General features: G+C 44.0%; 3 protein-coding genes across 3 annotated transcripts; 1 reads left to right on the forward strand and 2 right to left on the reverse strand.

Moving 5' to 3' along the window:
- Nucleotides 1-927: 927 nt before the first annotated feature.
- On the reverse strand, nt 928-2,709 carry tp53rk (TP53 regulating kinase; the record flags this gene model as incomplete). The annotated part of the gene is made up of 2 exons (XM_084445428.1): nt 928-1,445; nt 2,487-2,709. 2 exons carry the CDS (start codon nt 2,707-2,709, stop codon nt 958-960), a joined length of 711 nt encoding a protein of 236 aa, XP_084301554.1. The 3' UTR covers nt 928-957.
- An 876-nt stretch (nt 2,710-3,585) lies between these two features.
- LOC311314876 (NEDD4-binding protein 2-like 1) lies at nt 3,586-10,767 on the reverse strand. The gene is made up of 5 exons (XM_084445398.1): nt 10,599-10,767; nt 9,407-9,528; nt 9,114-9,202; nt 8,724-8,794; nt 3,586-4,839 (listed from the first exon to the last, which is right to left on the reverse strand). Exons 1-5 carry the CDS (start codon nt 10,676-10,678, stop codon nt 4,686-4,688), a joined length of 516 nt encoding a protein of 171 aa, XP_084301524.1. The 5' UTR covers nt 10,679-10,767; the 3' UTR covers nt 3,586-4,685.
- Nucleotides 10,768-12,174: 1,407 nt separating this feature from the next.
- Nucleotides 12,175-15,505, forward strand: slc2a10 (solute carrier family 2 member 10; the record flags this gene model as incomplete). The annotated part of the gene is made up of 5 exons (XM_084445689.1): nt 12,175-12,212; nt 12,837-14,111; nt 14,489-14,611; nt 15,024-15,159; nt 15,412-15,505. Exons 1-5 carry the CDS (start codon nt 12,209-12,211, stop codon nt 15,503-15,505), a joined length of 1,632 nt encoding a protein of 543 aa, XP_084301815.1. The 5' UTR covers nt 12,175-12,208.
- Nucleotides 15,506-15,848: the final 343 nt, after the last annotated feature.

Consider the following 15,848-nt stretch of genomic DNA (forward strand, 5'->3'; position numbering starts at 1 on the left):
CTTCTTGGTGGACTCTGTCGGTGAACCTAGAGCAGAAGAGAAAGCTGTTGCAGCAACAAAGCTCTCAAGCTCTCATGCAGGAACAACTCTTTAGGCATGGATGACTTGTAATTCTATTGTTCATTTGGCTGAGATAGTAAAATACATTCATTTAAGATTAGACTAACAAAACCCCTAGGCTATTTTGCAACCAAGTCAAATCCTGCACAGGACTCTTTGACCTTTGCTCTACAACAGTCCAACCTTTCAGATATCAGAACAATGCAGATCAATTATAGGATTTTGTCCTCTTACCGTTGTAATGCAAAAGAATGAGCATGATTTTGATAATGGTTCCAGTATTCCAGAAATGTTCCATTTGCAAAGTTTTCTATCCGTCGTAGGAACACTGAGAATGGGGGCGTGACTAAGAGTAGACTCTGACACTCCTATTGAATCATGGGAAAAGATCATAATAGCTGCGTGCGTATGAGTGAATGATTGGCAAAGGTACAACATAAAGAATAAATAAAAACATAGGTGTTTTGTTTCATATTCTACAGCTGGGATGATCTCAAACGCCATAGGAATGTTGGAAATTATCCTTGATTATTTACATTTAGACTGGACCTTCAGTGTGTGAGAAAGACTGAAAGACTGTGGTCCTCCTGGAATGGGGATGTGCAATCACCAGAATATAGACCACCTTTCCAGAATATAGACCACCTTCCCAGAATATAGACCACCTTCCCAGCATATAGACCACCTTTCCAGCATATAGACCACCTTTGGGTTTCACGTCAGATTACCATTTTAAAACAAACACAAACAAAATCAGTAGAGCTAAAGGTGAATTCTTACAAAATGCTTTATTTGCACAGAATTTCTCCAGCGTCTAATCTGTCATCCACAGAGCGTCAGAGCCCGTCAAGCAGGGCGTGTCCCTCTATTTGTGTCAAAGATCTGATTGGTTTTTCCTCAACCAACCATAGATCTCTTCCTCCCTCTCAACCTAACTTCATCCAGCTTTTTAATGACAGCCAGGGACTTCTTGGATGAGGCAGAGTAGCTCTTGAGCAGCTTCTCAAACAGGGCTTCTGTGTTGGGGTGGGTGCTCAGAAAGGCTTTCTCCAGAACATACATGTCTACGCCTTTATCCTCAGGTAAGGCAGAAATGTAGCTCAGGCCAAAGTCAATAAGGACGAGGTCTATCTCTCCACTCTCTGCGCTGGATCTCAGGAGCATGTTGGATGTAGTAAGGTCTCCATGGATGACATCTTCGTTGTGCATCTTGGCCAGGATCTGGCCCATCTTCACGGCCAGCTGGTCAAGGTGTTCTTCTGAGTTTTTCTGGGCGAGCTGAGTGGAGGCGATGTGGTCTCTGACCGTGATGGAGCCCACTATGTCCTCAAGGAAGATGGAGTGGGAGGTGTAGTCCACAAAGTAGACCACCGGTGCAGCTATGCCTGGTGTGGGATTGGAAACATATTTAGGATTACATTTGTTTCCTGTGCGACCTCCTAACCCTGGTCGTTATACTATTCGGGGCTATACCAGAGTAGCCTATACCGCAGGGCCAGGGACCATTCATTGCGCCATTGACTTTTGTCCGGTCTACATTACCGTGAACCTGCCGCCCAGCTGGTCTGCTTCGCAGAGGCCTACAGAATGTGATCTTGCGTTATCAGGATGGTCTCGCGAGGCCGCATTGCCGTATCTACAGATGGGATAATATTTCATTACTCGCCATGGATGCATTAATAGTTACTCACCGACGTGAAGATCGATTTCTAAAGATGAAAGCCTTTCCTCCGAGGTGACTGCAGTTGCAGCCCCCAGCTTTTATTTAAAAAAAACACTGATCACGTGATCTCTGCATAAGTGTTTTTATATAAAAGGTGTTAGACTGCAGCTGTATCCACTGAGAAAAGGATTTCATCTTTCGAAACCCGTCTTCACTTCGGTGAAGAACGAAATAATATTATATATACATATATATGATCAGTAGAAAGACGGTGATGTAGAGTGACTGCGCAATGAATGGTTCTAGCAGGGCGGCTTGGACCAGCTAGCGACCCTTATGGGTTGATTCATAGCCTACTACAACGACCCCTTATGGGTTGTGATGCATAGCCTACTACAACGACCCCTTATGGGTTGTGATTCATAGCCTACTAGAACGACCCCTTATGGGTTGTGATTCATAGCCTACTACAACGACCCCTTATGGGTTGTGATTCATAGCCTACTACAACGACCCCTTATGGGTTGATTCATAGCCTACTACAACGACCTCTTATGGGTTGATTCATAGCCTACTACAACGCTAAATAACATCAAGCATTCTCGGTATGGAAAGAATGTAGTCTATATTTGGACAACGGTAAAGGCGCGCGGAATGTGGCTTTATTTACCTGCTTTATTTACCTGCTTTATTTACCTGCTTTATTTACCTGCTTTTCTTCATTTACCTGCTTTATTTACCTGCTTTTCTGATCTTTATTTACCTGCTTTCCTGCACCGGAGGATCGCGCGCACCTCCTGCACGGTTCTCCGGTGTGTGAGCTTCTGGTCCAGGACCGGGAGCCGGTACTGTTTTGGGAACCGTTCCTTCACTATAGTCGGCTTGCCCAGAAATGTCCCCCGGTATACACGAGCTTCAGCTCCTTGTTTTAACAAATATACTTTACTGAGAAATTGAGACAGGGCCGTGCTTCTTTCGAGTGCCATGTTTACACTTATCACCGTTTCTCCTTAAAGCACTTCCTGGAGTCTGACAGTCGACCTTTTAAAATACTGCCCCCTAATGCTTCGGGGTAGGCGTAACGTTGGGCCTCATAATGGGACCAGAAAACCTAATTTATTGTCTGCAAAGAGGGAGATGGCCTTGCCCCCCAAAAGATAAGATGGGCCAATAAGCTTTCAAAATGACCATGTGAGATAGAAGCAATGATGACTAATGACCTTCTCTGCTGGAATATGGGGACAGAGGACCTGTTTCTGGGGATGAGAGGACCTGTTTCTGGGGATGAGAGGATCTGTGCTGTGAGGGGGTGCTGGTGATAATAAGGCTGCCCAACACCAACGCAACAGACGTAGTCCTCGACATGAAGGAGACATTTCTCGATCTGCGAACACCAAAATATAAACTAGGTCTACGTCTACCTCACCTGGTCCCCAGCCCGGAGGGACACGCTAGGGGTCACGCTAGGGGTCACGGTAGGGGTCACCCTACTCATGAACCACAGAGAGAATCCTGATTTGACCTTCTATACTTGAGAGGTGAGCTACTGTGTGTGAACTGCAAGACCACTGGAATATGTTCTTTCACAGGTTCACAATATATCTTTAAATCTTGTCATTATTGTAAAAAATATATTTTCATTTAAACCTGAATAATTCTTGTGCATTTAATATATGCCTAGATATTACATTTTGATTAATAAAGTTTATTCTTGTAACATAAAAAAAGAAAAGCATCTCTGCTGTGGATGAACATATGAAAGCTCAACAACGTAACAAGGGACCAGTAGCCTACAAAAAAACATACAAGAGCATGATTACTTCCAAACACTTTAATAAAAATGTTTTTTTTTATTGGCTACATGAAGGCTAATTGGGATGCCGGGAAATTTCAACGACACAGCGGAAGACGACACAAAAATGAAGCGAGCAAAGCGCAGTCCAGCGTGGGACGTTCTTATCAATTAATCAAATATCGTTTGTTAAAGGTATAATATCTAATATGTGGATTAAAAGAAACATTTTTTCAAAAATAATACATCCATAGGGCTTTGCGAAGGCTGCAGAGTAAAAGTATTGCTTTTCCATAAAAAATTATATTTTGTCTGAAATTATTCCATTATGAAATTTTGACAGCCCGACAATGACACTGTTGATATCATACCAGCCAATAATATTACAGCGTTGGTACTGGGCGCTGGGTTGCCAGGTTCTAGCTTCACCACTGTGAGATTAGCAGCAGCCAGCTAATGTTATACTTCCATGAATTAGCAGCATTATAGATGTTGGTTAGTGTGTGTGCGACTATAAAACGGCAGCTTTTCCGTCCACTTCCGCTCTCTCTTTTCAGCTAAACGTTTGGTAAAAGTTTGGTTAAATGGCCGAGTTTCGTCGTCCTGCATCTCCGCCTGAGCCCCGGCGAACCGTGCGATACGAATCTCAAAAGCTCAGTGACGGAAGAAGGAGCAAAAGTCGGATAAATATCGTGCCAGACTTTGGACGGAGTTTATAGAGTTTCATGGGATAAAGTCGCATGGTGACATGGCTACTTTTCTACTAGACCGGTAAACTAGCTAACTAGCTATCGTTATCTTTCTTGGAATCTGCATAGCCAGACCTAATATTATCTCCACACTACAGCATCTAACGTAACTTATTACATGGCCCTCTGAAATACTTGATTGTGATTACTGATTAGTGTAACGTTATGTTCCTCTCGGAGTGAAGATCTTATCACAGTATAACTGAAACAGCGCATTCTCTGGCATTTTTGCAACCAATACGTTGTGTTGTTGCAGTTCTTATCTTTAGACACTAGATGGGGGAAATAATCCACATATTACATATTATACCTTTAAGGTTAACAGTTATCGATTAATGAAATACCTTGAAATGTGCAACCCTAGATAAAAGTGCGTGCTAACTGAGGGTAATGTAATGCTCATCAGCCTTCTTCTTCCGTCTCACTGCCAGAGGTTGTTCTCGCGCCCCTCGTCCATTTTTCCCCACCTTCTCTTGCCACTGAAGTTGTAGAAGACGTCCCAAAACCTCCGCGCTCGTTCATACCCTTTGAGCTTCTCCTCCAGCTCACCCATTGAGATTCGTCCTCTAATCCGTCTGGGGAGGATAATAAATACTTTGCTAAAGGTAATACTATTAAAAAAAAGAGAGCTAGATTGTGGTCTACCATTTGTAACAGTAGAAGAATACTCCTAATATGAGTTCCTGATAAGAGTCCTGATATGAGTTCCCTTTTCAGGTCAAACAAATTTGAATTCAAATTCAATTCAAATTCAATTCAATTCAATTCAAATTCAATTCAATTCAATTCAATTCAAATTCAACAGAACCTTTTTGGGTTCCAAACAGCACCTTGTGGACCTAACATGGTTTTATCTGTTACATTTTTCCAAAGGGTTTCTCTACGGTTAGAAATGGTGGTAAGATAACTAGTTCTCCTTCCCATCGAGTCTTATCAGGTTTGGTAGAGATATAATGAGGGTGTGGTCGTATAATGAGGGTGTGGTCGTATAGTGAGGGTGTGGTCGTATAATGGGGGTGTGGTAGAGATATAATGAGGGTGTGGTAGAGATATAATGAGGGTGTGGTCGTATAATGAGGGTGTGGTCGTATAATGGGGGTGTGGTAGAGATATAATGAGGGTGTGGTCGTATAATGAGGGTGTGGTCGTATAATGGGGGTGTGGTAGAGATATAATGAGGGTGTGGTCGTATAATTAGGGTGTGGTCGTATAATGGGGGTGTGGTAGAGATATAATGAGGGTATGGTCGTATAATGAGCTGTGGTCGTATAATGAGGGTGTGGTCGTATAATGAGGGTGTGGTAGATATAATGAGGGTGTGGTCGTATAATGAGGGTGTGGTTGTAAACGCGCTCTGAGAAGGTTTCAACGTCATAGAGCTCTGAAATCAGTTAATTTAAAAACGGTCAGTTTGCTCGGACAAACCGTCTGTTCAGCCAGAGCACCCAGTGTGTGCACTGAGTGCTCCCAGAATGCAGTGCTCTGAATTTTCGAACGGGGACGCTCGGAGCGCTCTGAATTTCCGTGCGCTCCGAGCGCATTAACGAACGCACCCTGAGACAGTAGACCTCGATGCTTTGGAGGAGAACGTAGTAGGCGGGCTGGGGACAGGTGCTCACTGTTCTGGACACACTGACTTTACTGCATTTATCAAAACCTTTCAAATAATCATCGTTTGCTTCAACTTTGAATCCTGAACTCCACACTACCAGAATCCTTCAAGGTCAAACAAGATAGACTGAATAATAAGTTGAGATCTTAAAGGAAAGATTCACCCATATTCTTATCATACATATGTGTATACTCATACTTTGTATTGTGAAGCGCTTTGTGCATTCGTGCTGTGAAAGGCGCCATATAAATAAAGTTTACTTACTTACTTACTATGTATTGTAGTAAAATACAATTACTAAATCAGTATTTGGCACCGTTGCTCATAAAAAAAGATTTTTAGTTTCCCTTCATGATGGTGCAATTAATTAATCACAAATTATTCCAACTTGCCTGTTTCCTACACTTCCCACAGAGCATTGCACTGCTCCACTCTCTCCTATCTAAATACGGTGTGTAGCCTACATGAGGTGAGCCTACTGCATTACCTACTGTAGCTAGCTAGTTATAACCATTGCCTTGGTGTGCGGTTATGACAACTTGACATTAACCTAGACAACATAACCTGTAATTAACATGACCTACTGTAGCAGCTAATTATCAAAAAGGGGTGTGCATAACGCTCAAATTCCACTGACTCCAGTTGCGGTGCGTTCTGGTTACCGTACGGCAGCCAGTTGACCACGGCCGTTCTAGACAATGATTGTGTTTCCACCAGATCTCAGAAGCATCTCAGAAGCGTCCAGACGCTCACGGATGTTCACGACGGCCCGGTGGGTCAGGGGTTTCATGTGTGACCCTGTGTTCTGAGGTCCAGGTACCAGCGTGTCCACCGATCCCACTTCCCCCTCATTTGTGCCCAACGTGGACTGCGAGGCTAGCCGGGCTTCAACAGACCCAATTCAAAAAGATGTGAAGGGTCTGGAAACTCACAGTTCCTTCCGATTCCCACCAACGGGCGTAGATCAAAAAGTCTCTGGACACAATTGGATCGACCTACAACCAATCAGTGAAAATGCCTCTACGGCGCTCCTCTGTTCCGTCATCTTATTAAACCCGCCCCATATTAGATAAACGGTTGTGATTGGCACAAACAATGTTCTGTTCTAGTGGATTCCGTTAGAACGGTTGTACATCCAGACTGATCTGTGGAGGGAAATGGAATGTGAGCTGGCGAGATCAGGCTGCTGCAAGGCCACAGCTCAGACAGAACCGGAAAAGTGATCAAACTTGTTTCTTGTCCGCGTGCTCCTTCACTTTTAGGGTGTGAAGAAGGCAGTGATTAGAAGTTGTTCCAGGGCTATAGCTTGTGGTTTCCAGGCTGGAGCCAGATGTCCACTGACAGAGTGACACACTGAGACGGAGAGAAACAAGGTTGTCCAAAAGGTTTGGACACGCTGCGTATGTAGCGCAGCCTCTTAACTTGATGTGTCTGGCGTATGCTAGGTAGCTGGCTGTACTTATTACAGTCATTTAGCACAAACTTTGATCCAAAGCTACTTACAATAATGTAATTTAACGTAGGTAGTCAGTGTACTATACTCGCCAGAACTCACAAGTGCATTTCCTTTCTGAACAAGTGACTAAGAGCATGATGTAGTGGTGAAGCCAAAGTGCATAAGCAGCCAAATCTAAATACAATAGGCTCTTTAAGAGGGAGGATCATGGTAGTACTTAATGAAGAGGTGAGTTTGGAGACTCTGCTGTCTTGACGTCAGTCGTCCTGAGGTAGCCGAGCATAGCGGTCGGGGGGGGGGGGGGGGGGGGTAGGACTTGTACTTTTTCCACATGACATGTTATGTCGTCTTGGTTATTGTCAAGTTGTCATAACAAGACATCATCACATTCATAACGATTATTTGTGTCATGTCATTGTTATGTGTCATGACAGCGTTATTACAGCGTCATGTCAGTCTTATGCACACCCCTTCATATAAAGTGTTACTGAAAACTTTCCTATTCACTACTGTTGTAATGAAAGGTGTTTTATCACTGTGTCATCATACCAGCTGTATTAATGAAGACGTGATTGGCTGTAACTCGAGACACAGCGTGACAGTCTGGGCTACCTCAGGACGACTGGCGTCAGGACAGCAGAGTCTCCAAACTCACCTCTTCAATAAGTACTACCATGATCCTCCCTCTTAAAGAGCCTATTGTATTTAGATTTGGCTGCTTATGCACTTTGGCTTCACCACTACATCATGCTCTTAGTCACTTGTTTAGAAAGGAAATGCACTTGTGAGTTCTGGTGAGTATAGTACACTGACTACCTACTGTACGTTAAATTCAATTACTGAAGAAACAAGTTTGATCACTTCACGCATCTGGTGGAAACACAATCATTGCAGCTTTGCATTAAAAATTACATAACTGACCAAATGACACTTAATGACAACGACTGTTTTTGTTCAAAAACATTCAGAAAGATTCTTCATGTGACATGTCATTGTTATGAGTGTCATGACAGCGTTAATACAGCGTCATGTCAGTCTTATGCACACCCCTTCATATAAAGTGTTACTGAAAACTTTCCTATTAACTACTGTTATAATGAAAGGTGTTTTATCACTATGCACCATCATACCAGCTGTATTAATGAAGACGTGATTGGCTGTAACTCGAGACACACTTGATAATAAAAATGATCCTGGGAATTGATAGAATATCCCTCAGAGACAGACAAAACAACAATTCAAATGGGGCAAATCTTTCCTTTAAGCTCAGCTGAGCCAGATAGTACGCTAATACTAACAGCCATTGAACCATTGAAAATGAGACCTCGCTCTCAATGGGCTCCCTGGTGAAATAAAGGTTAAATAAAAAATAAAATGATCATCACTCTTACTCAAAGAGAGTCTGCAGAGGGATCTTGATGGACGTTTCCAAAATTGTGATGAAGTACCCATGATAGAATCCCTGTGAAGACAGTGCGGAGTGTAATCATGTCAAACTTGTCCACTCTCTAGAGTTCCCTCCCCTCCTCATGACCTCTCACCCCCTGGTCCTCACCATAGTTCCCTCCCCTCCTCACCCCCTGGTCCTCACCATAGTTCCCTCCCCTCCTCACCCCCTGGTCCTCACCATAGTTCCCTCCCCTCCTCACCCCCTGGTCCTCACCATAGTTCCCTCCCCTCCTCACCCCCTGGTCCTCACCATAGTTCCCTCCCCTCCTCATGACCTCTCACCCCCTGGTCCTCACCATAGTTCCCTCCCCTCCTCACCCCCTGGTCCTCACCATCTGCACGTACGGCCACATCTCCCATTTCTGAAGATTGCTGTTGTCCACCACGATAAACTGGTCTCTTCTTCTGACGGCATCGAAAACTGCGGGAATCCAGTCACATGACACCCAGACACATCACATGACACCCAGACACATCACATGACACCCAGACACATTTATGAATCCAGTCACATGACACCCACAGACACATTTATGAATCCAGTCACATGACAGCCACAGACACATTTATGCAGACCATAGCCAAACGTAACAACCTTCAACCTGTAGCCCCGTCCCACACAAACCTCTCTCTCGATTCCAGCTGTGTGCCGCTTGCAGGTTCCGTCTGACGTCAACGAATTCCCCGGCTTCATCCCTGTCGTAGTAGTCATCTGTGCTGTATATTTCTCCTTCGTTCGCTGTTAAGCTGCAAGACACATAACCATGAGAAGGGGAAGACAGACACATAACCATGAGAAGGGGAAGACAGACACATAACCATGAGAAGGGGAAGACAGACACATAACCATGAGAAGGGGAAGACAGACACATAACCATGAGAAGGGGAAGACAGACACATAACCATGAGAAGGGGAAGACAGACACATAACCATGAGAAGGGGAAGACAGACACATAACCATGAGAAGGGGAAGACAGACACATAACCATGAGAAGGGGAAGACAGACACATAACCATGAGAAGGGGAAGACAGACACATAACCATGAGAAGGGGAAAACAGACACATAACCATGAGAAGGGGAAGATGGACACATAACCATGAGAAGGGGAAGATGGACACATAACCATGAGAAGGGGAAGACAGACACATAACCATGAGAAGGGGAAGACAGACACATAACCATGAGAAGGGGAAAACAGGAAGTACAGCTGTTGCGCAACACTGGATCGGGGCCAGGCTTTTTGAAGAGGAAGAGGAATTATTTAAATAAATAAAAATTTTAAAAAATCATGTGTTTGAAATCCAAACAGTACAATGCTTGAGTACAATGCTCGCGTTTAGAAATGAATGAGCCAGTTAGACGTCAGCTGCATTCACTTCCATGTATTTCCAAACGAGAAAACAACGGCAGTGAAAAACAATTGTAGTGTGGTAATGATGCGTTTGTAATCCCGATAGTGGATTCAGCCTGTTATTATGACTATTTTGGTTCTCTTTCTACACAGCCACAGCTTCCGCCTTGCTCTCTGACCTCGTCGCTACTATTTGGCCACACATATGTCAGTGTCACTCACAAATTGTCGTTTGCACAAAGTTCTATTGATTTGATAATCAATATTGCACAGTAGATAGCCAACAAACTGGACAACACAATGCAGTTAGGCTACACTGAAATGAAGTTGACAGCGTGAATCGCGTTTTTTCTGAAGTTCTCTGCTCCGCCATTTGTAATGCCCCTCAGCTCCGCCATTTTGCAACACTCTAGGCCTACGACCGTTATTCAGCCCTAGGCTCAAACTAAACTAAACATTTACCTGCGTGCAAGACGGGACTTCCCTGATCCAGGCATCCCTCGAAGGATGAAGAGCTCCCTGGTCCTTCTTCCTCTCGCCATTTCAATGACATTCACCTTTCCAACTGGAATGCGTTAGATAAGCTCCAAAAACAACACTCTCCAAAAAGAAGTGCGTCTGTGTCTGGAGGCGCAGCTCCTCAACAAGTTACTTTCACTTTCCAAACCGCCCAAGCCCCCCCCCTCTGAAACAGCCTCCTCGTCCCGTGTAACGAAACAAACTGACAGTTCAGTAGGCCATTAGGGATCAGCTGTAATAACCAATAGCTGCAATATGTACAATATGACTAACAGTGTAAAACACAAATCTAATCCATATTAAGCAGTAGCCTAATTGTACAAACATATTCAAAAGTAGCATAAGGGCACTTTAACAGCAACGTGATTAAAACAGTGACAGAAACAGGCGAGGCCTACTCAGGCTACACGGTTACACATCAATGACTTGTTTCAATCTGCCTATTTTCTGATGTTATTCATGCGTATACGCCTGTTTTAACAGTGTAGAAATAAAGTATTTAGAAGAATAGCCTACACCCAAATCCAATTACAAAATCTTTGCCAAGCCATGGACGTTATCTGTTTTGAAAGTATGTGGATGTAGACTAAACTCTACCATAGACATTTCAGTTACTGACAGTTTTGATTCCCAAGGTCAAGCTGATTCACAACATTTGCATGTCGTTATTGCTCTAGAGTTGCTCCAGCAGCCCTGTGTGAATGTGGTCTGGAAGATGTCGGCCTCTGGCGTCATGGGGAAAAGTTGGCTGCAAAAAGTTCCCTGCAATCTGAGACGCTGCTCTGCTCTGCCACGTAGCTCAGACTTCCTGGTGAAAGATGCGTTTGATTTGACTTGGTTTGGGTCTTTGACTTGTCCTCGTCTGGTTTGACTGGTCCTCGTCTGGGTCTTTGACTTGTCCTCGTCTGGGTCTTTGACTTGTCCTCGTCTGGGTCTTTGACTTGTCCGAGGAGCATCTCCGCCAGAGTCAAAGTGAATGATGGTAAGTAGCCTGCAGACAATGCGCGGAATGTGTCTATATAGGTTAGGGTTACTAGGGTTACATATATTTAGGCTTCGCATAGCGTACAGTGCAAAAAAGCTTAAACAATCAGTCGTTTTACTTAAAAACTTCTAGCCTGTGATTGATATTGCAGTTGGCGAGCCTGTTTAAGGACACGTTAAATTCATCAACGCCTTGTCATTCTGCCGCCTGTGCTTAGGCTGCGATAGCATTGATTCTGGATCCCATTGCTCATTTTTGTTGTTATTATTATCCAGGGCAACTAAGTGTTGTTATTATGATCCAGGGCTGTTGATGATCTCAGGTGGTCTAATCATGTGCATCAACAAGGGAGTTGTCATGACTACATGACTGGTGCTCTCATGCTGGACCATGTGTGCTGGACACGCGCACAGTGCGCATCATATTCTTATTCTCTGTTTTGCTGATTTTGTAATTTGCTGATCTGTTTTTTTTTGTAGAGGACATTTGGGAAATCGCTGTCCAGCCTGCAGGTAGCTTCAATTGAAATGTACAGGTTATTGGAAAAGATAAATAACCTGCTTAAATAATGGGTGAGTGAAATGTATTTTATTTGGTCTATTTGTAGCCTACTCGTGAAAAGTTAAAATATAAAAACGCTGGCGGCACTGAAGAAAAACAATGTATAGCCAACCTTATTCTGTCTATAGATTTTTTTAATAAACACTGGAAAGACTTCACATGCAGGTAATCTGAAAACTTTGTAGATTTTAAATACTAACTACAAAATTTAAATAGAATTGGCAGAGCGTCCTCTAGTTGTATCAATGGGAGCTACTGCCAGGGGTGCCAGATTTATTTACATACAGTACCTCTAAACAGATTTTGCACATCAAAGACACCCCTGCTGGGAAACCCTGTACTGGTTTCCTATCCATAGTAGCTGGATTACTTACAAAAATATGTCTTTTGAACGGGGCATTTGTTTGAATTGGGTATTCAGATATATTTAAGGATTGCCACCACAAAAGTAGGTCTATCTTGTAGACAAGGCCTATGTTGGTGTAAATTTCAAGTACATTCATCCAAATGTCCCTCTATGTAAAATATCACAATAGAGGTAAATTGTACACCTAGATGTATAATTCTTTCTTGAAAGTTGTCACTGTCAGCGAAAACTAATCTAAACCTCTACCCACACTCTTTTGATCTTACAGGTTGCTCCATCCTGGTCCTCTCCAGTGTGATATCCGCCCTCGGTGGCCTTGTCTTTGGCTATGAGCTGGGGATCATCTCAGGCGCCCTACTCCAGCTCCAGGCAGAATTCAGGCTCACCTGCCTCCAACAGGAGACTGTGGTCAGCGCCCTCCTAGTGGGCGCCCTGCTCGCCTCCCTGGGGGGGGGGTGTCTCATTGACCGCTATGGCAGGAGGAACTCAATTCTCCTGAGTAATGTCCTCATTCTGGTTGGGAGCCTTGTTGTGGTCAGTAGCTCTTTCTTGGCCCTGGTGGTGAGCAGGATGACAGTTGGCTTTGCCATGTGCATCTCCTCCATGTCCTGCTGTATCTTTGTGTCAGAGATGGTCACTCCCAAACACAGGGGCTTGTTGGTGACCCTTTACGAAGCTGGCATTACTGTGGGCATCCTGGCGGCATATGGTATAAATTACATCCTGGCCGATAGCAAGGAAGGTTGGAAATATATGTTTGACTTAGCCATTGTGCCGTGTTTGGTTCAGTTTGTCTCCATATGGTTTCTTCCATCCAATGCCGGAGCACCTATAAGCCAAAGGGCAGGCAGTCAAGGTGAAAGAGGCCTGATTCAATCCACTGAAAACCAGGAAGTAGACGACACGGAACATGTCTCAAACAGACTTGATAATAACATACAGTACAGTGTCCTGCAGCTTTTTCACCGTAAGGACAACATGAGGACCAGGACCACCATCGGGCTGGGCTTGGTGATCTTCCAACAGTTCACAGGTCAGCCCAACGTGCTCTTCTACGCCTCCACCATCTTCCACTCAGTGGGGTTCCAGAGCGATGCCTCCGCCGTACTGGCGTCCGTGGGCTTGGGGGTGGTGAAAGTGATCGCCACCGTGGTCTCCATGGTGTTTGCCGACCGGGTGGGCCGCAGGCCTCTGCTTATTGGTGGATGTTCTGTGATGGCGATGGGCTTGATTACCATCGGACTTCTGAGTGGACGCGTGGCGCTGACTGCGAAGAGACCATGTAGCGCTGGGGATAACATCAATGGCACCACAACTCTGTCACATCTATACCTGGACAATAAGTCTATCTCTGACATGTCTGTTGATGGTGGTCTTAAACACCTGGACCAGATAGAAGTGGGGAAACTCACAGAGACTTTCAATGGTACCAGCTCTCCTACTTCAGTGCCTTCCCCAGATGCTCATAATGGAGTGGTGAATTGGATCATCCTCATCTGTATGATGGCGGTGGTCAGTGCCTATTCAGTTGGATTTGGACCAAGTAAGTGCCCTTGTAGTTCAGGAAAAGTTCATCAAGATTTAAATGGGTAACAAGAAAAAGGCTAATCACATGAATAACCTATCAATTTACCAGCAATCCTATTAGATTAAAATGATCTACCGAGAGATGGGAGAGACAGGCCTAGTGATAACATTCATTAATATGCTATTGCAGGTTTTAGAGAGATTGCACTGGGATCCTTGGTACATTTATGAGTCAAGCATGGGACACCAGCTAACTTTCCAAATATTTCTGATAGCTTTGGTTTGGTATCTAGCAAATGCATCCAATAGTTTTACAAACTTAGCAAACTTTACAATTCCCCTTGACGTAAATGTTCCTAAATCTTAGTGTATTGTTTTGTGTTTTTTTAACAGTGACCTGGCTTATTCTGAGTGAAATATTCCCTGCTGGTATAAGAGGGAGAGCGTTTGCGTTCACTAGCTGCTTCAACTGGGCCGCTAACCTGATGGTCACTTTCTCTTTCTTGAATGTCATAGGTAAGTCTCTGTCACTCACTGTCATCTGTTTGTAGTAGCATATTGTACAGTATCTTTGAATGGATCAAAATCCTGAAATCTCTCATAGAAACATATATAGAAAAAATGAATGTTATCCTTGGATAGTCTACCCAATTTTCATGTGTTATTCTCACACTGAAAGTAGATAATGTATCTACAAGAACATGCATGCCAAGCTTTGGTTGTTGGGTTCTGAATACTTGATGTCATATTATAAACATAACCTGAGCTCGCATCGCAATGAACATTGTCAAGGGTAGAAAACAGGTGATCCATATTGAAAATAAGGTTAACCATTCCTACAACGGTATCTCGGAACAAATTGAATTACTGGGGGGGGGGGTGGGGGGGTTACAATAGCAAGAGGTGAAGTCTAGTGTTTTGTCCCCAGATGTGATTGGTCTATCCGGGACATTCCTTGTGTATGGCCTGATCGGAGCGGCAGCTGTGCTGTTCTTCTACTTCCTGTTACCAGAGACCAAGGGGAAGTCTCTAGAGCAGATAGACAGGGAGCTCTGTTTACAAAGGTACCACAAACACTACAGACTGAACACTACAGACTGAACACTACGGACTGAACACTCCAGACTGAACACTACAGACTGAACACTACAGAATGAACACTCCAGACTGAACACTACAGACTGAACACTACAGACTGAACACTACGGACTGAACACTACAGACTGAACACTACAGACTGGCCCCATTCAAATAGACGTTTGTTTTGATTGTGATCAGAAGCTCAGCTCAACCTCCCAACCCGTTCTCTCCAGCAGGGCGGAGGCGAGCGAGCCGTGCTGCAGCATCATCAGCAGGAGGCTGGTCTCCCCCGGGTATCAGAGAGTGCAGCTCGTCAGCTCAGCACACTGATGGAGGCAGTTGTGTTCAAGGTCAAGGTCAACTTTATTTATAAAGCACGTTTGCAACGTGTGAAACATACAAAGCAGGTGAATGAGTGTATTTTATGGCCTAGGCCTCCTGTAATGCACTTTGACTGAAGACATGATGCTGTCGTCTGTATTACGATCAACTAGGATCGTCTGTTCCCAGATCATTGTTACCATGTAACATGGTGTACGATTAATTTGTTGCACTGTAGTCAAACATGTATTTAGGTATAATTCATATTTGATTCGTCGCTGATGAACAGAACAATAAAGCACAATTGTTTTGATGTCATGATGCCATCCTGTTAACTCGGTAGAATATTTAG

The sequence above is a fragment of the Borostomias antarcticus genome, assembly GCF_949987555.1.
Source record: "Borostomias antarcticus genome assembly, chromosome: 11".
NCBI lineage: Eukaryota > Metazoa > Chordata > Actinopteri > Stomiiformes > Stomiidae > Borostomias > Borostomias antarcticus.

Bases quoted from the DNA above. Each gene is read 5' to 3' on its own strand.
- LOC311314876 (XM_084445398.1), bottom strand. From the start codon at position 10,678: ATGGCGAGAGGAAGAAGGACCAGGGAGCTCTTCATCCTTCGAGGGATG. The intron at 8,795-9,113 runs GTGAGGACCAGG...CTGTCTTCACAG, and splicing joins TGTGGCCGTACGTGCAGATG to GGATTCTATCATGGGTACTT. The intron at 4,840-8,723 runs GTAAGAGTGATG...TATCCTCCCCAG, and splicing joins CCTCTGCAGACTCTCTTTGA to ACGGATTAGAGGACGAATCT.